We start from the raw sequence: 23,816 nt of genomic DNA, 5'->3' as shown, positions 1-23,816 counted from the left end.
AAATCTCTCTCTCTAAATCTTTCTCTCTCTAAATCTCTCTAAATCTTTCTCTCTCTAAATCTCTCTAAATCTCTTTTTCTCTCAGTCTCTCTCTCAGTCTCTCTCTGTCTCTCTCTCTCAGTCTCTCTCTAAATCCCTCTGTCTCTCTCTAAATCTCCCTTTCACTCTCTAAATCTCTCTCTCTAAATCTCTCTCTAAATCTCCCCTTCACTTTCTAAATATCTCTCTCTAAATCTTTCACTCTCTAAATCTCTCTAAATCTCCCTTTCATTCTCTAAATCTCCCCTTCACTCTCTAAATCTCCCCTTCACTCTCCAAATCTCTCTAAATCTCCCTTTCACTCTCAAAATCTCCCTTTCACTCTCAAAATATCTTTCTAAATCTCTTTCTCTCTCTAAATCTTTCTCTCTCTAAATCTCTTGCTCTCTCTAAATCTCTTGCGCTCTCTAAACCTCTTGCGCTCTCTAAACCTCTTGCTCTCTCTTTCTCTCACTCTAAATCTCTCACTTTCTCTCTCTAAATCTCTCTCAATCGCCCCCTCAATCTCTTTCTCAATCTCTCTAAATCTCTCTAAATATCACCTTCACTCTCTAAATATCTCTCTAAATCTCCCTTTCACTCTCTCTCTCTCTCTCTCTCTCTAAATCGCTTTCACTCTAAATCTCTCCAAATCTCCCTTTCACTTTCTAAATCTTTCTCTCTCTCTAAATCACTTTCTCTCTAAATCTTTCTCTCTCTCTCTAAATCGCTCTCTAAATCGCCCTTTAAATCTCTCTCTCTAAATCTCCCTTTCACTCTCTTTCTCTCTTTCTCTCTTTCTCTCTCTCTCTCTCTCTCTCTCTCTCTCTCTCTCTCTCTCTCTCTAAATCTCTCTAAATCTTTCTCTCGCTCTCTAAATCGCTCTCTAAATCTCTCTCTAAATTGCTCTCTAAATCTCTCATCTCTCTCTCTAAATCTCCCTCTCTCTCTCTAAATCTCTCTAAATCTCTCTCTCTAAATCTCTCTCAATCGCCCTCCCAATCGCCCTCCCAATCGCCCTCTCAATCGCCCTCTCAATCTCTCTAAATCTCTCTCTCTAAATCTCCCCTTCACTCTCTAAATATCTCTCTCTAAATCTCCCTTTCACTCTCTAAATCTCTCTCTCCCTCTCTAAATCGCTTTCACTCTCTAAATCTCTCCAAATCTCCCTTTCACTTTCTAAATCTTTCTCTTTCTCTCTAAATCTTTCTCTCTAAATCTTTCTCTCTAAATCTTTCTCTCTTTTTCTCTCAATCGCCCTCTCAATCGCCCTCTCAATCTCTCTCTCTAGATCGCTCTAAATCTCCCTTTCACTCTCTAAATCTCTCTAAATCTCTTTCTCTCTCTCTCTCTAAATCGCTCTCTAAATCTCCCTCTCTCTCTCTAAATCTCTCTAAATCTCTTTCTCTCTCTCTAAATCTCTTTCTCTCTCTAAATCTCTTTCTCTCTCTAAATCTCTTTCTCTCTAAGTCTTTCTCGCTCTCTCAATCGCTCTCTAAATCTCGCCCTCTAAATCTCTCATCTCTCACTCTCAAAATCTCACTCTCAAAATCTCTCCCTCTCAAAATCTCTCCCTCTCAAAATCTCTCCCTCTCAAAATCTCTCCCTCTCAAAATCTCTCCCTCTCAAAATCTCTCCCTCTAAATCTCTCCCTCTAAATCTCTCCCTCTAAATCTCTCCCTAAATCTCTCTTTCTATCTTTCAAAATCTCTCTTTCTCTAAATCTCTTTCTCTCTCTAAATCTCTTTCTCTCTCTAAATCTCTTTCTCTCTCTAAATCTCTCTCTCTCTAAATCTCTCTCTCTAAATCTTTCTCTCTAAATCTTTCTCTCTAAATCTCTTTTTCTCTCAGTCTCTCTCTGTCTCTCTCTCTCAGTCGCTCTCTAAATCCCCCTGTCTCTCTCTAAATCTCCCTTTCACTCTCTAAATCTCTCTCTAAATCTCTCTCTAAATCTCTCTCTAAATCTCTCTCTAAATCTCCCCTTCACTTTCTAAATATCTCTCTAAATCTTTCACTCTCTAAATCTCTCTAAATCTCCCTTTCACTCTCTAAATCTCCCTTTCACTCTCTAAATCTCCGCTTCACTCTCTAAATCTCCGCTTCACTCTCTAAATCTCCGCTTCACTCTCTAAATCTCCCCTTCACTCTCTAAATCTCCCCTTCACTCTCTAAATCTCCCCTTCACTGTCCAAATCTCTCTAAATCTCCCCTTCACTCTCCAAATCTCTCTAAATCTCCCTTTCACTCTCAAAATCTTTCTAAATCTCTTTCTCTCTCTAAATCTTTCTCTCTCTAAATCTCTTGCTCTCTCTAAATCTCTTGCTCTCTCTAAATCTCTTGCTCTCTCTAAATCTCTTGCTCTCTCTAAATCTCTTGCTCTCTCTTTCTCTCACTCTAAATCTCTCACTTTCTCTCTCTAAATCTCTCTCAATCGCCCTCTCAATCTCTTTCTCAATCTCTCTAAATCTCTCTCTAAATATCACCTTCACTCTCTAAATATCTCTCTAAATCTCCCTTTCACTCTCTCTCTCTCTCTCCCTCTCTAAATCGCTTTCACTCTAAATCTCTCCAAATCTCCCTTTCACTTTCTAAATCTCTTTCTCTCTCTCTAAATCACTTTCTCTCTAAATCTTTCTCTCTCTTTCTCTAAATCGCTCTCTAAATTGCCCTCTAAATCTCTCTCTAAATCTCCCTTTCACTCTCTAAATCTCTTTCTCTCTTTCTCTCTCTCTCTCTAAATCTCTCTAAATCTTTCTCTCGCTCTCTAAATCGCTCTCTAAATTGCTCTCTAAATCTCTCTAAATATCTCTCTCTCTAAATCTCTCTCAATCGCCCTCCCAATCGCCCTCTCAATCTCTCTAAATCTCTCTAAATCTCCCCTTCACTCTCTAAACATCTCTCTCTAAATCTCCCTTTCACTCTCTAAATCTCTCTCTCTCTCTCCCTCTCTAAATCGCTTTCACTCTCTAAATCTCTCCAAATCTCCCTTTCACTTTTTAAATCTTTCTCTCTCTCTCTAAATCTTTCTCTCTAAATCTTTCTCTCTTTTTCTCTCAATCGCGCTCTCAATCGCCCTCTCAATCGCCCTCTCAATCGCCCTCTCAATCGCCCTCTCAATCGCCCTCTAAATCTCTCTCTCTAGATCGCTCTAAATCTCCCTTTCACTCTCTAAATCTCTCTAAATCTCTTTCTCTCTCTCTAAATCGCTCTCTAAATCTCCCTCTCTCTCTCTAAATCTCTTTCTCTCTCTCTAAATCTCTTTCTCTCTCTCTAAATCTCTTTCTCTCTAAGTTTTTCTCGCTCTCTCAATCGCTCTCTAAATCTCGCCCTCTAAATCTCTCATCTCTCTCTCTCAAAATCTCTCACTCTCTCAAAATCTCTCACTCTCTCAAAATCTCACTCTCTCAAAATCTCTCCCTCTCAAAATCTCTCCCTCTCAAAATCTCTCCCTCTCAAAATCTCTCCCTCTCAAAATCTCTCCCTCTCAAAATCTCTCCCTCTCAAAATCTCTCTAAATCTCTCCCTCTAAATCTCTCCCTCTAAATCTCTCCCTCTAAATCTCTCCCTCTAAATCTCTCCCTCTAAATCTCTCCCTCTAAATCACTCATCACTCTCTAAATCTCTCACTCTCTAAATCTCACTCTCTAAATCTCTCACTCTCTAAATCTCTCACTCTCTAAATCTCTCACTCTCTAAATCTCTCACTCTCTAAATCTCTAAATCTCTAAATCTCTCACTCTCTAAATCTCTCTCTCTCTAAATCTCTCTCTCTCCAAATCTCTCTCTCTCCAAATCTCTCTCTCTCCAAATCTCTCTCTCTCCAAATCTCTCTCTCCAAATCTCTCTCTCTCCAAATCTCTCTCTCTCTTAATCTCTCTCTCTCTCTCTTCCCCCCTCCACCCTCTTCTCAATTTTTCCTCCTCTTTCGGCATTGTCTCATTTTCAAACTCATCCAGAATCTTTTATTATTTTCCAACTAGTGCTTTGAAAGCTGCCGGGTGGAGTTCACGCTCACCCACAAGTCCTCTCCCCCTACCCTGTTTCCCTCATTCATTCACTGTGGTAAGCGTTCGGAAGAACCCGCAGAGCTACAAGGCGCTATATAAATGCAATTAAGTTCCAGTCAATGAAAGATGGTTCACTCTGGGTGAGCGTTACTCAGCAGCAAAGCAGGCTGCAGCTCTCTATCTCTGGATGTCTCTCCAAATTCTCAGAGTCGCAGGAACTACACCTCAGAATTGCAGAGTAAGACCCCATAGACACAGACAAGTAAGCACTGGAGAACGCGTCATCGCCTTAAGGTGACGACAGCCTGACAGGAGCCGGACGCAAAGGTCGCTCCTTCGCAGCCACTTTGGGACTCTACTGGTGCATAGGTATGTAGGTCTGCGCACCAGTAATGAAAGAAGGAACAAGCATCTGCAACACAATAGGTCTAAATACACTCCACATAATACCACACTGTGCCACATAATTATATGCTACATAATTACATTGCACTCAATGGAACATACACTCCTACTACCACTCAGTGCCACATAATTACTTGCTACGTAATTACACTGCACTCAATGCAACATACACTCCAAATAATACCACTCAGTGCCACATAATTACACGCCACATAAATACACTCTACTGAATACAACATACACTCCCCATAATACCACTCAGTGCCACATAATTACACTCTACTCAATGCAACATAAATGCACTCCACACAATACCACTCAGTGCCACATAATTACTTGCTACATAATTACACTGCACTCAATGCAACATAAATACACTCCACACAATACCACTCAGTGCCACATAATTACACGCCACATAATTGCACTCTACTGAATGCAAAATACACTCCACACAATACCACTCAGTGCAGGAAAAAGTTGCCAGCAGTGCAAGTACAAAAAAGTAGAAGACATTTTTTATGTTAAAAAAAAATTTCATCAGGTTTTTCAGTTGTATATAATGTGGTCTTCGTTTGTATAAAGGTAACAAAAATGCTTCACACTTTTTAATATAACTTTTCAACATAATGCAGCGCAGCGACAATGCTCTAAAACATAGCCAAAAGTTCTGGCTAAACACATAAGGTCTCAAAGGTGAGACCTATTGGCTATGCCAATGCTTGTTTCTAAAGCTGTATCTACAGCTGGACCAAAAAGTTGTTCCACATTGAATGGCTGATTGAGGATAGGTGTTTGTACTTCCTGTTTGAAACCAGAAACGCTCAGCCAGGCATGTCTTCTTAGTAACACACTAGTGTTGACAGATCTAGATGCAGTATCTGCTACATCGAGGGCACATTTAATTGATGCATGTGTTATTAATTTGCCTTCTTGAATCAAAGCATTGGCTTTGGTTTTGTATTGATCAGGCAAATGCTGCATTAGGAATTCAAGCTTGTCGTAATGAGCCCTATCGTACCTGGCAAGTAATGCCTGCGCATTGGCTAATCTCCAGTGATTAGCTGCTTGGGCAGCAACTCGCTTGCCCGAAGCGTCTAATAATTTAGACTCCTTGTCTGGAGGTGGAGCATCACCGGAGGTCTGAGAGTTGGCACGCTTTCTAGCGTTGGTCACTACTGGATAATCTAAGGGAAGTTGACCTTTGATGTAGGTGGGATCATTTGGGGCGGATTTATATTTTTTATCAATTCTAGGATTCAGAATTCTAGCCCTTACAGGGTCTTTGAGTAGGTCTGGGGCATATTTAATGACACCTTTTAACATGGGTAAAGTTTGTACTGTCTTTTGTGACTGTGCAAATGTGTCTAGTAGGAAGTCTTCCTCTGTGGGGTCCAAATGCATTTGAACACCATGGTACTGGGCAGCCCTATCAATGAGCTGACTAAAGCCAATATTGTCATTTGGGGGAGATGGCTTTGTTGGGTATACATCGGGATCAGGAAGGCCTGGAGGATCTACTGGGTCATCATAGTCATCCCATGGGTCCTGTGGCATGTCTGTGTTGTCATCAGGGTCAGTGAAAGGGTCATTATTCCCTCCCCCACCCCCTAAATCATCATCATCCTGTTGTGGTGGTGAGAATGAAGGAAGTATGGGAGACTTTGGAGGAGAGAAAAGCATAATAGGAAGAACGAGAGAAGAGGGCCTTAAAGGTGAAGTGGCACAGTCTCTTTTCTTTACAGGCACATCAGGGATGTGTGGGGTGTCCAATTTCCTCTTCTTGTGTGGAACGTTGACAATATGTCCTGCCTTGGGGTCCACTTGGAGAGTTTTCTGTTTCGGATCGATGGGATCCCGATGAAAAAGTTCTTACTCTTCGGTAAACGCTTTCGTTGCCTATTTTGTCGGTCCCGAGCGAGGTTTAGATTTCTGCTCTAGAGCCTTTGAAGAGGTTTTTGGATCCTTCGGCTTCGGTGTAGAGTCGGAAATCTTCTTCGGTTCCGAATGTTTTGTTTTCGGATCCGAGGCCTTTTGTTCCTTCGGTGCCGAGGTGTTCGGTGCCGATGGCTTTTTGGGAATTGCAGGAGTGGGATGAGCTTCCGGCTTCGGTGCCGACTGTGTCTGGAGGGCACTGATATGCGGCTTGCTCGGTCCCGAGCTGCCGGAAGGCTTTTCTTTTGTCTTCAAAGCCGAGCCCGAGGGCGGGCTTCTGAAGCTTTGTTTCGGTCGCGACTGGGGCCTGCAGGTGAAGTCTTGACCGGTGCCTTCGTTTTCTCGGGTAGGGTTGTGGCAGGGCCACTTGTACTCACTCGTTGACCTGGAGTGATGTGGTAGTCGGAGTCGTCTGCCTCGGAAACGATGTCCAGATCCTCCGAATCATCTGCCTCAGGAACATCGGGGCCTTCATCGAAGAGGTCTTCTGGCACCGGTGCAGCCTGTTGCGCCATAACGTGTCGTCTGACCCGGTGATCATGGTGTGTCTTCTTGGAGCGGAAGGAGGCGCAGGCTTGGCAGTTTTTCTCCTTGTGTTCGGGCGAGAGACAGAGGTTGCAGACCTTGTGTTGGTCGCTGTGTGGCAATTTAGCTCCACACTGGGGCCATTTTTGAATGGAGTCCTTTCCATTAGCCGTAGGCCCGAATGGCGCAGATAGGCCCAGCGGCCCGCGTCGACGACCGGAAAGAGTATTTGAGTAGCGCGTCGAAAAGCACGCGATCGAAAACAATACCATCGAGTTTGATATGCTTTGCACGTCGAAAAGGTTTGGATAACACGATACCGAACCGGAACGCTGAAGTTACATCCGAACCCGATGGCGGAAAAAAACAATCCGAGGATGGAGTCGATGCCCATGCGCACTATCGCCCAAGGGAGGAATCACCTATCTCGTGACTACAAAAGACTTCTTCCAGGACAACAACAAGGTGCAAGCATCCGAGCCCAACACCGGATGGCGATCTATGCACAGAATGTGAATTCTGCAGCTCATATGCCTCGAACATATTGCTTTATATATATATATTTTAACTAGAAATTCAGAGACAAAAATGAAGGTTAAAGTGATGTTATCATTAGGTATGGTAATAAGATCATACTTTGCACATAAAAAAAAATAATCAAAAATTCACTAATTTGCTGAGAAAAAATTATTAAAGTGATGTTCTAGTTTGGTGAAAATGTCAGTTTAAACGTAACATTTTAATTTAAATATCAAGAACCAAAGTTATTTCAAGTAACTATAACTAACTCTCGTTCTTGCCGTGCACTGCTTATTACCACAAATATTACAACACTCATAACATGTCCTGTCACATAACTGATAACATTACTGAGGGTAACTGAACGAACATAATTGACAACAGTGAATGGCAGGGGCGTGAGTTATGGTTACTTGAAATAACTAAACTAACTGTGGAATTTCAGTGTTTTTTTCACCTAACTATAACGTCACTTTATCCTTTGCTTTCTTCAGTAAGTTTCTAAGGTTTTTTCAGTTCCAAAGAAAGATATTATTACCATATCCAACTACTACATCACTTTAACCTTTTGTTTTTACCAGGGAATATATATTTATGTAACACATGCGCCCAATCTGCATGATCGCCCGTTGTAGGTGGACCCATTAGCGTTATCTACGACCTCTTGTGAACCCCCTAAAAATCACCCATAGATATGCCACTGGAGTGAACTGGTCCAGCATCCACAGTATTTCTTGGACTTGCCGTTGAGGTACAAGCCAATCACATTTTCTAGATGTGTCTAATTGATGAATGTACCGATGAATAACCTGGTAGCCCCAAAAGATAGCACCTCTACCAGAAACGAGGCTGAGTTCAACAAACTCACTGCACATATTAAAAAGTACAGTCACTGGCAGAAGGATGAATCAAGCCTATATACTAATATTAATAGTATCATAACCCAGATCCATTTTATGATGAGCTGTCACATAGTGTATTATACGCAGGTCTATATTTAGGAGTTTTGTTAAGAACGGCTCAGGCAGGTTGATGATGCATTACATCTTACAGATAGGCCTTCATTTCTGTTTACACAATTTTTCATGGGGAATCACTCACTCCTACCGTGATTATTTTTTTCATTTTTGCAAATATGAATATTAGGGGAAAATAAATAGTCTTTCAGTTTTGGCATCTGACGCTGATGCTTCAGTTTCACGGCTCGGTTGGCCTGCCACACAGCATAAATGAAAGCCCTTCTGCAATAAATGGGTGACCCAGGGATAGAGAAAGGGGGCTTCTGAGATTAAACAGCAGTGACAACTCTTTTTCAAAGTCTGATTGCAAAACTAAATCAAAGAAAGTAAAATGTTCTTGTAAACTTCTATCTCAGCAGCTCGGAAAGCAGGTTTAAGAGATGAACCAACCCTTTCAATAATGGATTTAAGGAATCAAATTGATAGTGAATCCCCAGAGCTGGCAAAATCTTTAAACGTTTTGCTTCGTTGGGTTTATAATAACTATTATGCATTCCTCAGCAGTTGGATTAGTCTGGAGGAAGATACAGAACTAATCAGATCAGCGCCATTAGCATCAAATACCCGCCATTTTCATGGCTGAAAAGCAGTTGTCATGCTGCAACCGATATTTAAGAATGTGCTCAAGTAGTAATAAAACGCATGCAGTTAAAGCTCTCTAAACATTAGGGGCATTGTTGTTTTACATAATCTATGCAATCATCTTTTCTCCGTGCGTTTCCTCCTTCAGAAGACATCTGTGACACCGCAGCACCTCTTGCGAGAAGGGATGCGACACTTGAATCGCTCGACCTTGTGGAGGTCAAGCTGTCTCGGTCACCAAGGGGACACGATCTTCATCACTAATGGGAAACCAATCAATACACAGATCACTGCGACGTCCTCATGAGGATGACGCTGCGGAGACAAACGTTCTGATAACACTCCAAGGACTGGAAAAATCCCCAAAGAAATTGAAGGATTTCAAAAATGAGGAGAACAGGAAACCACGGATGTAAGCGACATTTGGCCAAGCTGACAACGTTTTCTAATCGGAAATTAGTTCTACCGCATTTCAAAGGGGATGCTACTGTGCAGTGCGTGCGTGCCTGTTTTAAGAACAGATCTTGGCTGTTCTGTCCTCCACAATTATGTTGTTGATTTCGCCTTGTTCTTATAAAGATATACTGGAAGCCCGGCAGATAGGTCAACTAGCAATGTATTTGACCTAAGTGGAACAGCTTGATATGTTTACTAAATGCTTAAACCGGTAGTCTGATATAAGTGCTTGTCGCCGTCCCTAAACAGAAGGGCCTAACTTTCAAGCCGGGAGAGCATTGTTCCACCTACCTGCTGCCCCGGTTTAAAGCAGGTCACCCTGGTCCGCTAGTGTAGGCCTGGGCGAAACTTTAATTACGCCGGCGAAGTTCCCTCCCCGCGAAATTTTTGCCACGCAAGCCTGGTTAAATGCTTTGCTCGTGGAACAGTTCCTATTCAAACCAGGCTCCTGCGGTACCTCAATGATCTTTTTTTAAGGAAGGAATTCACACTCGCAAAATTCCACTCGAGATGCTGGCAAACCGTAGCTTGCATAGTTTTCCCAAAATGTTATGAAAAATACTCGCTCACACGTAGGTTCAAGAGGCGGTCTCTTGACTTGTTCTAGAGTAAAAATGTTGCCCCATGGTGACCTCTTTCAGGGGCGTAGCGTAGTGTTACACCCCCCTAATAAATGTATTTCGGATGAATAGTTGGGTACAGGTGCTTTCAGTCATGTATGGTGAGGCGGCTGTCGGATTTCACCTGGGATTTTTGCAAGCACACGTTGACAAAAACCCACATACTCTCTTACATCTGTTTTGAAACCCCTCAAAATGTTGATTATGTTACACAAAATATTGTGTTAATCTCCCTATGTACTCCTACTCTCCTTTTCCACTGCCTCTTGAGCCGCACCCCCCCCCCCCCCCATGCGCCCTGCTTGTTGTATAACGTGGATTAACATAATATGCTAGTGTGACTGCCGGGAAATCTGACGCTCCCCCCCACCATGTTACTGACCAAGCTACACTCCTGACATCTTTAGCTCTACGTCGCCCGCAGATTTCTCCAACTTCAGAAATTAAGTAGGTAGGCAGGGCAGATCTACCACTGCCTGTATGTTCTCCATGCCTAGAAATCTGCCACCAGAATGGGCAGCGCAGATGCTATCAGGCCTTGCCCTTCTTCTGCTATGGTCATAGGCGGGGCTGGCTTGTACCCATGACCAGCTGGAGTGCAGAGTTTCCTCAAGACTTGAGCAAGGATCAAACAGGATAAAAGTAACGCAGCAGGGAGCGCCTACCATCCACCGCCCACAAGTGGCAGGAGCGTGGCCGGGATGATAACACCTTGGACCCAAAGCAAGGCCCAGAATTGCACCCTGTTGCAACCGCGGCCTGCGGCAGACATGCGCATACATGCCAGTCCGACATGGTCAAGGAATGTCCCTTCATATACTTGGGAGCCATCTGTGGGGCCACCGCCATCAAGAGCGTGTGTGCTCCCCACCAACAGTGCAAAGCCCAGTATGCCACTACATTAAATACCCAAAGTACACCTTCTTAAAGCTAAGCACCCCAACTGTCCTACGGAAGAACAACTGCTACAAAACCAATTCAATTCTAAAGGGTGCAATATTCACTATAACTAGTCAAGAAAGAATATCAAGTATAACCCTGGGAAGAAGTAATTATGTTGTCATTTTACATTTAGTAATTCATCATTTGAGTAGACCTCCATTTATAGGACCTGCACTGCAGTGGCATCAAAAACTTTCTTCACTGGGATCTCAATTCATCTAGAAAATCGTAGTGGTGTTTACGGAAGACCCCTAACTGCAAAAAGTTCTATCGTGCTCTGCATGTCAGTTATTTCAGTTTAACATTCGCAAAACTGAATTTGCTTCATGGAAAAATTATGAACAACGATTAATTTACCTGCTTTGTAATTCCTGGTTGACAGATGAAATGGACGCAGCACCAGCTATGGGAGTTGGAATTCGCTCCGATAGCGCACTTGTCTACATAAAAAAATAAAAAAAATGAAAACAATTATTTTGATTAGTTTACTGAACACAGTTATCATAATCACAAAACCAACTAGTGGAAAAGCGGAAGGGTCAAGCTTTTTTAAACAAGTTTTGCCAATGCAAATAGGTCTGAATAGAAACGCAAGCCAGCCCTTCTCATCTAATGCTTGCTCATATTACATACTTAGTCCCACTAATTACTGATTTTTTACTCTACACCTGTCAAAGACACACAATTTAAATATATAGAAAACAAAATCCAAATCCTCTGGCAAATGTAGGATTTATGTGAAAACATACACATTCCTGAAGTTGGGTGACTTGCTTAGACCTTTACTAGAGGCCACCCCCAACCATACACAAGTCCTTGCTGTAGGGGATTGCAGTACCTCAGGCTGTTAATAGAGGTTCCTTGAGTTAGATACAAGTCCAAGTTGTAATCATTCAGCATTACTTTAGGCAGTTACTAGTGGCCCCACAAGGGCCACCACAACCTCCTCAATCTCAGGATACCGGAGTATTATTGTAGGGGGCTGGCTTATATACGGTGCACACTTTAAGTGAAGCACTTTGCACTAATCCAGACAACCCTTATGTTGATTTTAGTACTTCTGAGAGAATGAGGGGTCGATTTCCTCGGGGACAGCACTCTAGGAGGCGTACAAGACAGTGGTCCGGGGTCAGGATGTGGCAGGAAAGAACAAGGTGAGACATCGAAAGGAGTTGGAGAGGGAGCTGGCGGATGGGGAGGTTGAATATGTGGAGCGGCCAGACCCGGATCACGCCTAGTGCTTAGCTCAGTTGAAGGAGAAGTATAGGCGGCTAGTCCACCAGGAGGCGAGGGCAATCTACCAGGCATGGCAAAGCAGGCTCTATAAGACGGGGAATAAGGTGGGAAAATTGCTGTCCTGGAAGGAGGAGGGCCAGCGCTGGATGTATGCTGGGGGGAGGGTGGAGAAACCTGCGGCAATAGCTCAGACCTTTGCTTGTTATCTTCTCACTCTTTATAATTCCCGCCTTTCACAGAAGGCAGTGTTGGGTATGAGGGGGTTTGTGCGTGATCTCCCAGTACCCACATTGGGCAAGGAGGCTCGGGACTCGCTCGTGGCTGAGATAACAGAGGAAAATTGCCGGAGTCCTGGCACAGTTCAACAAGACAGGCTAAATTACTAAAGTGAGAATCGAGCTCAAGATTTATGCGGAGCACAAGGGGGAGTCAGACTCCGCAGCCTTACAGGACTCTTTGGTGCTTATTAAATGCACTGCCGTGCTCTACACCAGCATCAGCTATTAATCGACTTTCCTGCAAAAATAAAGGTGTCAAATCTACACGCATCCTCAGAGATAAACATGTCGCGACAGACAAGATCGAGGTAACCTCAAACTAGTCGGCTCTCATGCTGGTTGTGCACTTGGATCATTGTTGGGATATCTAAAGTAGAGGGAGATAGAGTAGACTAGTTTGCCCAGGATAACACAAAAAGCATGCAAGTAGGTATTCGATTGGCACTAGATTGGTAGACACATAACCCATTTCAAAATTTTTCAGTCGATTACTCAAAACAATTTGACCATTTTGTTTAAGAGCGTGGGATTTTTATTGGCTGTTCAGCTGTCACTACATTCCAGTGTGTAATGTTTGGACCAATGTGCTGCTGCTGCACTTTGGCATTCTCTACTCTGCCCGAGGCGCTGATGAAACACCGCTCCTCTCTGGTGATTTACTGCTGTCACGCACATTGTAGTGCTACACTAAACAGTAAATTAAGCAAGAAATGCATCAGCTAAGCACGCGATGTGTGGCGCTTTAGCACAAATAAATAAAACATGCCATTAGTTAAACACGGTGCTGCATGAAGCTCAACAAACAAGCATTGGTAACATAGCACATGAAGAGCAGCGTCGGAGAAACGGATGCCCTGCTGACATATGAAGCGAGGCAAAGCAAAAACGCACAGGCTTTGAGCTTATTTGTTTTAAGCCACGCCCTTAACTACATCGACCACGTCCCTTGGAGAGACCCTCCCAAGTTCTTTCATTCCACTTGAAGCCCTGGTTAGAATACATGTGAAGTATGTGAGAGCACCACTTTCATTTCCAAACATTTAAGCTGTCACCTTTATCACGCAGGGGGCGGAGGGGATTCCTAAATGAGCCATGAAAAACAAGCAAATCACCAGACGCTTACCAGCAGGAAGTTCAGGTGTAAAGCTTGAACTTGGTGGGCAGTGAGGTACACACCCAAGCAACAGGGGGTTGCACCAACGGCGTGTATAGATGGAACCTATCTTTGTTGTGTCACAAGTGGATGGGCTTAACAAGTACATTTAATTATGTGTGCAAGTGCTCAGCAATTGAAGTGCTACCTGCCAATTAATCAATGCTATTTGCATGATGAGTGTGGATCACGATTTAAAAGAGGTTTCCAAGTGGGAGAATGCCAGTTTAATAGATCCGCTATAACGAGATCCATTTCCGTTGTGTGTAAAGTAATATGGTGGGCAAACAACTTTTGTTTACTTTTGTAGTAATGGGGGCACGCAGTGAGGCGTGCTGCCATTGTTACAAAAGTGAATACATAGAAAGAAAAGTTGCTTGTCCACCGTATTACTTTTACACACAACGCAAATGGCAAGCGCAGTTCACCCCCCCCCCCCCCCCCCCCTCCTCATGGACAGTTCTCCAAGCAGTGTTGGAAACAGTAAGGCGGCCGTCTCACATTTCACAAACTACACCAGATGGTGTTAGGCGACTTCCCATGCCTGCTATCTACGGCGCATATAACCTGAAGGGCTGCAGCTGGTCAGTTCGTGGGAATGCTAGCAGCTGCGGAACAGAGTATGGGCAGCAGGAGGGAGGAAAGCATTGCGCCAGAGCAGGCCGATGTACTTGCCCGCTCTCCCCCTGAAGCCTCCAATGCCTGCTGTGTATGGTGCAGTAACAGTCCAGATAAGAACAGCGCTGTTAACAACGGCGCTGTTGGAGCAAGTCGGGTTAAACAAGCCATCACCGAAATAAAGAATAAACGCTGCTGAGGGTGCTTGTGCTGCCTCACTCGATGCACAGGGTATGGTTGGGGGGAGGGAAACGCTGTGTTCGAAAATAAACAGGTCGGTGAACACGTTTAAAATAAAAAATGAAACATGAGCGTTCAAGTCTAAAATCACACAGTTTTTAACATCCACTACGCCGCTGGGAGGGGTGGGGGGGGGGGGGGGGGGGGTAAACAAGCCATCATCCAAACAAACAAGCGTGGACAGAGGGATACGGATTACATAGAGCAGGGAGCTGGAAACAGAGCGAGAGACAGGCGGAGATCAATAGCCGCTGGGGGAAAGCAGCTGATTGACAGCTGGAAAGTGGTGGGGGCCCGGAAGCAGAGACAGGAGCAGAGCCATTAAGCATGGCTTTTCTTTCAAGCTCTTTTCGACTTCATTTATATCCCTTCATGCCTCCTCAAATACAAACATGCTAAACTATGCTGTTACCATATTTCTGTTTGGAAACTGCCTGAGAAAAGATGAAATTAAGTTGCCTGGTGGTTTAAAATGTCCGTTTGTCAGACGTATTTACACACGGGCGTAATGTTAGAAAGTTAGTATTCATGGGTGTGCAGACCACAGTGTGTCGCCGAGTGTGAATGTACGCATATTTAATCTGGGGGACGCCTTTCTTTTAGGGATATCTAGTCATTCATTTCCAGCAGAGTAGTGACTTCAGAACAAGACTGTGTTTATCATCGGCAACTTCTTTGTTACTTTAAAAAAAATGGCTCAGATAGCATTTGTTTTCCCAAGTTAGCCTGGGGGCTTTACACTACACTTGCGTGGAACTGGATAAAGGAACAACCCTTAATTGATTCGAAAGGGAGTCTAAGCAACTCAAACACGTCATACGTTTGTGAGAAGCTACTGACTGTTCTATGTTAAAGTTATCTCCTTTTGTTTCAGTGAGGGGGGTCAAAGGTCGTTGCAAAGATGTTTTGGGTGGACTGAATAAAAATCTGTTTGAAATGTTCCTAGGAATAAAAAAAAGTTACAGGACTGCAGCGAGAACCCCGTCGTCCGCTCTGCAAATTGCCTGCCATTAGATGAACAGATGAAACACGAGAGCTTAATGACAAAATGGTTACAGCAGAACGGGAGGAGGGGTTAACATGGCAAGCAGCGACGGGTGGTGGTGTGCGTAGGACACCCAACGGGGATATTAAACAAAGCACGACACGAGCTGTACTGAAAAGACGCCCTAATGGTAAAATGCCATACAAATGGTTGCAATCTATAATATTTACAAGTGCAGATTACATTAGGTAACAAGAATTGTGGGATTGTGTGTTTATGATGCCTCGGTATCAGAAATTTTACAGTGACTGCAACCTGAGACCCACCCAGAGCAGTTCAGAGATGCCTCCGCCCTCCGCTGCCCTCTCACAGACCAGAGGCATTCTTGCAGTCAGCCATGGCCATTCCCTGCTCACAGCAACGCACTTTTCAGAACATGTCATCGCAGCAAAGTGTGGGGGAGTGGGGGCGGGCATGCTTTACGACGCGTGGATTCTGCTTTAACAGTGCATTAAAGTAGGAAGGGAAGCGGCCGTACGGCCGCGAATGTGAAAGTGATCGCGATCACGATAAAACATCAAAGCGGCGAAAGTGAAAGACAACGAGTGCTTTCAGGCTGCCAAATGGTGCGCGCGCCCGGCACACATGCACAGTAGTTGGCGGCCTGAAAGCACTGGTTTGCACTTCCAAACGTGCTTACTATAAGTCTCGCCAGAGCAGCGCTAAAGCGCTGTCTCAGGCGAGACCTAAAAATGGGAAGGCTCTGGCTCCTAATGGCGTCCTTCCAGAGGTCTTCAAGTGTGTGAAGAGTAAGGCGCTCAAACCATTGCATGTGCTGTTTTGTGAGGCTCGAACAATGTGTGTTTCTCCCTCGGGATCTTCGGCAAGTGGTAATGATCCATAAACCAGAGAATTCCAAGGAGGACTGTACCTCTTATAGGTCAATTTTCCTAATAAATTTGGAAACCAAGCTACTTGCTAAAATGTTGGCGAATCGCCTATTGCAAGTGATAGATGGAGTGGTGGCCCTGGTTCAGTCAGGATTCATCCACATAGGTCTACGTGCCACAATCTCTGGCGGCTCTTTGGTTGCCTCGTTCGGTGGCTCAGTATAGAGGAACAGGCCCTTTTTGTGGTGGTGGATGCCAAGAAGGAGTATGACTCCTCAGAAACGCCCTACTTGTTGGCCCTCCTTGCGTATATGGGCTTTGGCCCTGGGTTCCGATCATGGGTTTGCACCATAGGCCGATGATGCTAGTGAGGCTGAATAGGGTGCAGTCAGAGAAATCTGAGCTGGGTCAGGAAACTAGGCAAGGGTGTCCTCTTCTTTGCTGCTTGTTGCAGTAGCAATGGAGCTGTTGGCGGCTTGGGTTCGGAGCGATGCATTACTGCGGAATCTCCAATGGGAGAGAAACTGGGAATATGTGATTTTCCTGTATGTGGATGATGTCCTGCTGTACCTGGTGCATCCAGACCCTCTGAGGACAGTTATCAAAATGTTACAAATTTTTGGGTTCTTCTCTGGCATCACTATTAATTGGGGTATGTCTGTGGCGTGTCCGGCTGGACGCTTAGGGGTGACTGGCCCCAGCAGCTGTTGTGGTCTGACCTCTGGTTTACCTACCTTGGGTCTATGTGACTGATGACCGCAATTAGTTCTAATAGAGAAGCACATGGTAGATACTGCAGAACTTTCATAGGGATGTAGAGCATTGGCAGTGGCTAGCACTGTCCTTGGGCAGCACGCTACAAAATTATTTATCTCCCAAAGTTTCTTTATGTGGTGCAAAATACATTTTGTGAGGTTCTGAATTGTTTTATTTGGGCGGTGGAGGCAGGGGTTCAGGTCCTTCTCTGGGATGGGGATCCCAAGGATAGCACTTAAAATGTTGATGAGGCGTACAGAGGATGGGAGTATTGTCCTTCCAGATTTGCAGTTGTATTTCTGGACGGCTTGCCTGCTGCGGATCAATGACTGGATGTTTGCGGACCAAGGTAGTCGGTCCTGATGGTGGACCAGCAGGGGTTGGAGCCGCAGAGCTTCATGTGGTGGATTTATGGTGCAGGGAGAGTGTCGACCTTTCCGGAGCCGACTGCCTTGGTGGTGTGTAGCTGGCGGCGGGAGAACACAGGCTGGGCGGGTTGGTTGGCCCTGGAGACACCGCTGTGGGACTAGGGGGCACTCATGGAGCTCTGCAGGGGGTTGGGTCACAGGCACTGAAATTTGATCGGCATCTCCAAGGTGAGGGACGTTTGGGGAGGCAAGGATTATCTGACATTTGCAGACCTGCAAGACCAATATGAGGTTGTGGGTTAGTTTATGCACAACGTCCAGAATAGGTCTGTCTTGACCCGGAGAATCCCTTGTCCCCAGTAGTTGGAGGATGAGAATCCACTGGAGTACCAGGCGTTGGCGCCCCACTTTGTAAGCATGCAGTATCACAGCTATATTCAACACTGCTTAGCAATAGTCAGGCCCCGCTGCAGCGGCTTCAAGAGTGCAGGGAGGGGGACTTCGGTTGTATGGAGGATGACAATTAGTATCCTGGGGAGGTTGCTATTCAGACAGGGTTCCGGCTCCTTCAGTTGAAGCTGCTGCATACTTCACACATAGGTGACTCAGAATGATGGGGAGGAGTGACTTGGATCTGTGCCTGAGGGGTTGTGGGCAGCAGGGCACACTGACACACATTTTGAAGGTGCTCACGAGTGAGGCCTTTCTGGGAGTGGGTTCAGTAGAGACTCTCAGAGGTGGTGGGGAGACCCTGGTGCTCCTTCCCCGGCTGGTTTGCTTGGGGATTTGGGGCGAGGTGACTTTGGGTAGATGCATGCTATTGTTCTGCAATGTATTACTGGCGGTGGCTAGGAGGGAGGTAGCACAGTTTTGGGGCTGTGAAGTGCTTTGGACATTGGCGGACTGGTAGACAAATATGGAACGGTGCAGGCAGGGGTAGGAACCAATCTACCTGGGTGCAGGGATGTCCTAGGAAATATGCAAAGATATGGGATCACTGATCAGATGGAGAGGGGGTGTGAAATGGGAGTACTCAGGCAGGGTGGAGAGTCCCGAGCTTGCCTGGGTGCAGGGTTGAACTGGTGGTGTCCCCGACCCGCGCCGGACATTACAAACTGAGTGCTCTATTTGCCTACAGTCTCATTCAGACTGCAATAGTCTATTGATGAGTCGTCTGTATATATGTACCGCCGCAACCTGGAGGGTTTGGTTGGGTTATTTACCGTTTGTTCATATTGTTGTTTGTAAGAAACTTTAATCAAAAGATTTATTAAAAAACACAAATGACAGACTGAGGATAGAGAATGAGGAAGGTAGGGTAGACAAATCTAAAGCATGGAGAGGTGGGGATAATACAGAAAGGAAAGCGAAAGAACAGAGAGGACGGAGCAGCGGTGGGAAGGAGTAAGTCCCATCACCAATACCTAATGGGAACGATAATGGGACATTGGAACCTTCCATGAAATACCGTAGATTTCCTTGACAGCCCTTCCATGCAATTGAAAACATTAATCACACTCTTTCTATAAGCTTCTTCTTGTTCTTTTTAAAATACTCATGATCGGAGGCCCCTCAAAACGAATCTGTAGTAAGACCTTTAAAAAAAAAAAAAGGTGACATGGATGATTCAGATGCCTTCCACAGGACAGGACGTTAAGGCAGAACCTCTGACTCCCTCTAATCCATAATAATACTATCGCCACACTCCCCAGCTACGTCCCATGTGAGATTATCATAGCTGATCATGAAGAAAATAAAAAGACAACAAAAAGAAGCACTGAGGGATAACACAGATACATGTAATTACCTTTACTCGTGGCAAAGAATGAAGAATGCTACATTCTGCCTACCTGAACCACCACAGCACAACTTTTCTTTTCCTTAAGACCTGCCCAAACCCTCCATCTATACAATGTCATCCAAACTATCCTAAATCAAAGGGACATAAACAGAACACTAATCCACCACTAATCATTTGTGGGTTCGGGAGTAGCGTGCTACTTGCCGAAAAACCACTTTGACGCCACGTCAGGGGTAGTAAGCGCTATATAAATACAATTACAATACTAAGAGCAGACGAGGACTGGGTCTCTAGAGCAGTCTGCTGGGAGGGCTCAGGACCGCAGCCTTTCACACATTAGGACAACGCAGCAATTCCCAATGTTTTTCTCTTCATGCGTTGCTCCAAGTGAACCCTTACAGAAAATGGGGTCATCATGTGGGGGCATGTTTCTCCTACTGTAATTGTTGCGTACATTACATCGCTATCACGCCTGACTATCCCGAGGTAGCGAATCTGCAGCTGGTAAACCCTTTGCAGTCTGTTCCTGCAGTTTATCAGGGAGAGAGTGTCCCAAAGTTTCTGTGTTCAACACCTTTAGCACTGACTGCAACGGAGAGTGAAACCAGCAGGAGATCAATGGCGGAACTAACACCTGGAAGGAAGTACACAGAGGTGGGCTTCAAACCTGAAAAAGACACAGGGCGACACGCAGCTCAGGCACTAAGAAGGAAGTTAAAGAGGAACACACAGACAATACCACCAAAAACCCTACTGTGAATAGTAACATTACTGAAATAAGTGAAAAACGACTGTTGCTGATAAGGTGTGCTACGGCATATATTTTTCGTTTTTAATATAGTGTGAGGTATATTATTCACCGACTTAACACCCGCGAAAGACTATAGATCATTTCTCAGCGGTGTTAAAATAACACGAATGCACTGTACTCCGACATTTCTGAACCTTCTTCTTTTCAAACGTAAAAGACGCAATCAATTTCCAAAGCAGCTTTGCCTCATTTGAGAATTGATAAATCATTTAAGTCTTAACACAATGAATAATTGAACTTAATTAGTCATGCTATACTTAAATATAACTAAGAATTAATCTCTGCCTTCCAGACAGGGAAGAAGAGATATCTAAACAGTGCCCACAATCCAATGATTTACTGTCACTGTTCAGGATTTATGTTATTCAAGAGCAAACTCTCTTATAATTCATGGTCGTGTCTTGCTCGGATAGACTCAATATTTGTTATCAGCAGAAGTTAATGGATTCATCATTCAAAAAAATAAAAAACCCTCGGAGTCTTTGAGAACAAATCCCAAATTAAGCACACTTCATGATTCGTGACTGTAAATATTACTGATTAATTACCTTTCTGTGTTTTAGATTCCTTTCAGCCTGCTTGAATAAGGCTTTTCAATAAAGTCTGCTTCATGAAGCTACTACACTCATCCATATATTTAATTATAAAAACAATAACATGTGTGATATGCTAGGCGTACGTACGCGTAATGCAACAATGAAGACGTTAAAAAACGATTACACTGTGTGTACGTGGGTGCACATTGCCTAGTCACAATATAAAATGTATAGAAGGTTCGTAGTGCGCGTTGGGTCTGGAATGAAAGTTAATATCCAAGACTAAAGGTATAGAATACATACAACCATTCAAACAAGCATTGGCATAGCCAATAGGTCTCGCCTTTGGGACCTTATAAGTGTTTAGCCATGCAACAGTTGCATAACTAAACACTTAAGGTCCCAAAAGCGGGACCTATTGGCTATGCCAAGCGGCCGCGAAAGTGAAAGTGATCGCGATCAAACATCAAAGCGGCCGTGCGGTCGCGAAAGTGAAAGTAATCGCGGTAAAAGTGGCGCGCGCGCCCGCGCACATGCACTGTAGCTCTAGGCTGGCCTGGTAGCACTTTTTGGAGCCTTCTCAATAAGTCTCGCCAGACCAGCGCATGCGCTGGGTCAGGCGAGACCTAAAAACCAACTAGCTCAAGGCAGTTGGTCATCACCTCCAAAAAACGGTATATGTATTTAAATAGCCAGCATGATGGTTCAATGAGCAGAGTGCTAGTTGCTGACAAACTGCGATGATCTAGAACAGAGTGAATCCTATTAAGGCAGACTCCTGATTCCATCCTTCAGAGGCTTGTAAATTGAGTACCATGAAATGCATAGTAGTAACATCGGCTATTTACATTGTTTCGAATGAAAAAACATTACTACGGATAAAATGACTATGGGTGGTCTGAGATAGTTCATCAAAAGAACAGAATTAATGAAAGGTGGAGAGTTGGCTCGCAGAGAAGCAGTTCTACAAGCATTAGTTGTTGGTAGAACACTTAAACACTGCCACGGACACACAAGGTTTGTGGATTGTCCACAACAAAAAAGCAAGAACCAACAACGCCAATAAGTGTCTGTTTTTGTTGTAATGATTGTTGCTTGGGATGTCCAAGTATGTAAGCACAGAAAGAACACTGGTAGGTATGTATTGTCATTGCATTTATACAGCGCTTACTACCCCTGATGAGGCGTCAAAACGCTTTTTGGCGAGTAGAACGCCACTCCGGACCCCATAAAGGATTAGTGTTGAATTAGTATAGTGAAATATGAAAGTAATTTGAGTGGTGGATAGGTTAGTCAGTTATTTGGATTTAGAAGGATAGCGGAGGGATACAGGAGGAAAAAAGGTTTGCATTTTGATAGCGCTTGTTACCCCTGATGGGGTGTTGAAGCGCTTTTTCGGCGAGTAGCACGCTACTCCTGAACCCATAAAGGATTAGTGGTGAATTCGAATAGTGTGTGTAAGAGCGCACTTGGTACTTCTGTACTAAGTGTACATGCAGTATGTATGCACTTCACATGCAGCATGTATAAAGTCTCTATAGTGTGCATGTATATGGTAGTTCTGTGTGTAAGAATGTAGGATGCATGTTATATGCAGCGATTGTCACATGTATGTATTCATTTGCATGTTGAGCCTGTAGCAACCCACGGGGAGCTATACGACATTACTCCCTGTCTCTGGTGCAACAGCCTGGTCTTGTCCCATGACGTCTTAAACCCTCCATGAGAGCGCTCTCGGGGTAGGGGGTTCAGGGAGGCCTAGCTGCGGGGTAGCTTCACCCTGTCTAGGGAGTGGTGAGTTAGGAAATGAGAGTCAAAGTGAGCTTGGGCGGGGTAGAGCAGCGCTAGGTAAACCTGAGATGAGAGGTGTCACTGAGTGAGAGAGGGGTGCCCCTGAGCCGAGAGGTGTCACTGGGTGAGAAAGGAAAGCCACAGAGCCTGGGCAGGTGTCAGAGCGAAAGGAGTGGCCCTGATGCGAGAGGTGTCACTGAGTGAGAGAGGTGACCCTGAGGCTAGAGAGGTGTCACTGAGTGAGAGAGGTGACCTTGAGATGAGAGGTGACCTTGAGATGAGAGGTGACCCTGAGATGAGAAGTGTCCCTGAGCGAGAAAGAGAGGTGACCCTGAGGCAAGAAGTGCCACTGAGTGAGAGAAAGGTGCCCCTGAGGTGAGAGGTGTCACTGACCGAGAGAGGGGTGCCCCTGTGGTGAGAGATGTCCCTGAGCGAGAGGGAGATGACTATGTGGGAGACACTTGAGTTGTTCCTGGGAGGGAGAGAACTTTACCCATGCCTGGAGAGATGTCTCTAAGGGGAAAGATATGTCCCCTTCGTGAGTGTCTGTGAGTGGGTGCGGTGGAGAGGTGTCAACTTGAAACAAGCATTTGCAATGCAATAGGTCTCGCCTTTACGAGAGTTTGAGCTATTGGCATTGTAAATGACAATGCCTTTTATTTATGTGTTGTTTGTAATACAGAAAAGGCATTGTTATTTACACTGCCAATAGCTTAAACTCTCGCAAATGCCAGACATATTTTATTGCAAATGAGTGCTATAAAGAAACATAGGTCCCTTTGGGACCTTGTTAGAAAAAACAAAAAAACAAGTTCGGGGGCAAGAGCAACATTTTAAGAAGCCGTTCACTGGGTTCAGCAAAACAGTGACTGAAATCCATCAACTGGGACTGAGGGCCACACGGTGTCAAATATGTCCTGAATGTCCAATAAATGTGGGACAGAAAGATACCTTGAGTGCTCCGGCACCGTTGGCAATTGTGTGTGCGTGTGGATGGGTACCATATATGTGTGATGAAGTAACCGGAGGAAGACAAGCTGGGGATCGGTGCGCACAAGACACCTCTGCAGAGTAAATACCCCGGCTCGAGTGTAAAAAACCCAGTGAGGGCCCAGTCCAATTAGCAAAAGCAAATCTTCAAGAGCCACAGAAGTGACCCCCCACCCCCTTTCTCTATGAAGTAACGTTATACACGTAGCACAGCTACTACTTAAAAGGGGAATTTACAGCGAAGAACAAGACACGGTCTGTACTATTTTTGCGTGTGCAGTTTTATATAGCGCAAGCTCGATCCCAGGTATCAGAGCGCTTTACATAACCACCAT

At 44.7% G+C, this 23,816-nt stretch overlaps 1 protein-coding gene across 1 annotated transcript in view; it reads right to left on the bottom strand.

The window, feature by feature from the left end:
• TBC1D32 (TBC1 domain family member 32) overlaps window positions 1-23,816 on the bottom strand; it is an 886,600-nt gene that overhangs the window by 525,668 nt on the left and 337,116 nt on the right. The window contains exon 18 of the mRNA XM_085611276.1: window positions 11,386-11,468. Within this exon, the coding sequence (XP_085467402.1) occupies window positions 11,386-11,468 (83 nt within the window). The remainder of the gene's footprint in view (window positions 1-11,385; window positions 11,469-23,816) is intronic.

The sequence above is a fragment of the Triturus cristatus genome, chromosome 6 (genome assembly GCF_964204655.1).
Source record: "Triturus cristatus chromosome 6, aTriCri1.1, whole genome shotgun sequence".
In the NCBI taxonomy this organism is placed as follows: domain Eukaryota; kingdom Metazoa; phylum Chordata; class Amphibia; order Caudata; family Salamandridae; genus Triturus; species Triturus cristatus.
The sequence above is the reverse complement of the archived record's forward strand: the minus strand, read 5'-3'. Positions and strand labels throughout refer to the sequence as shown.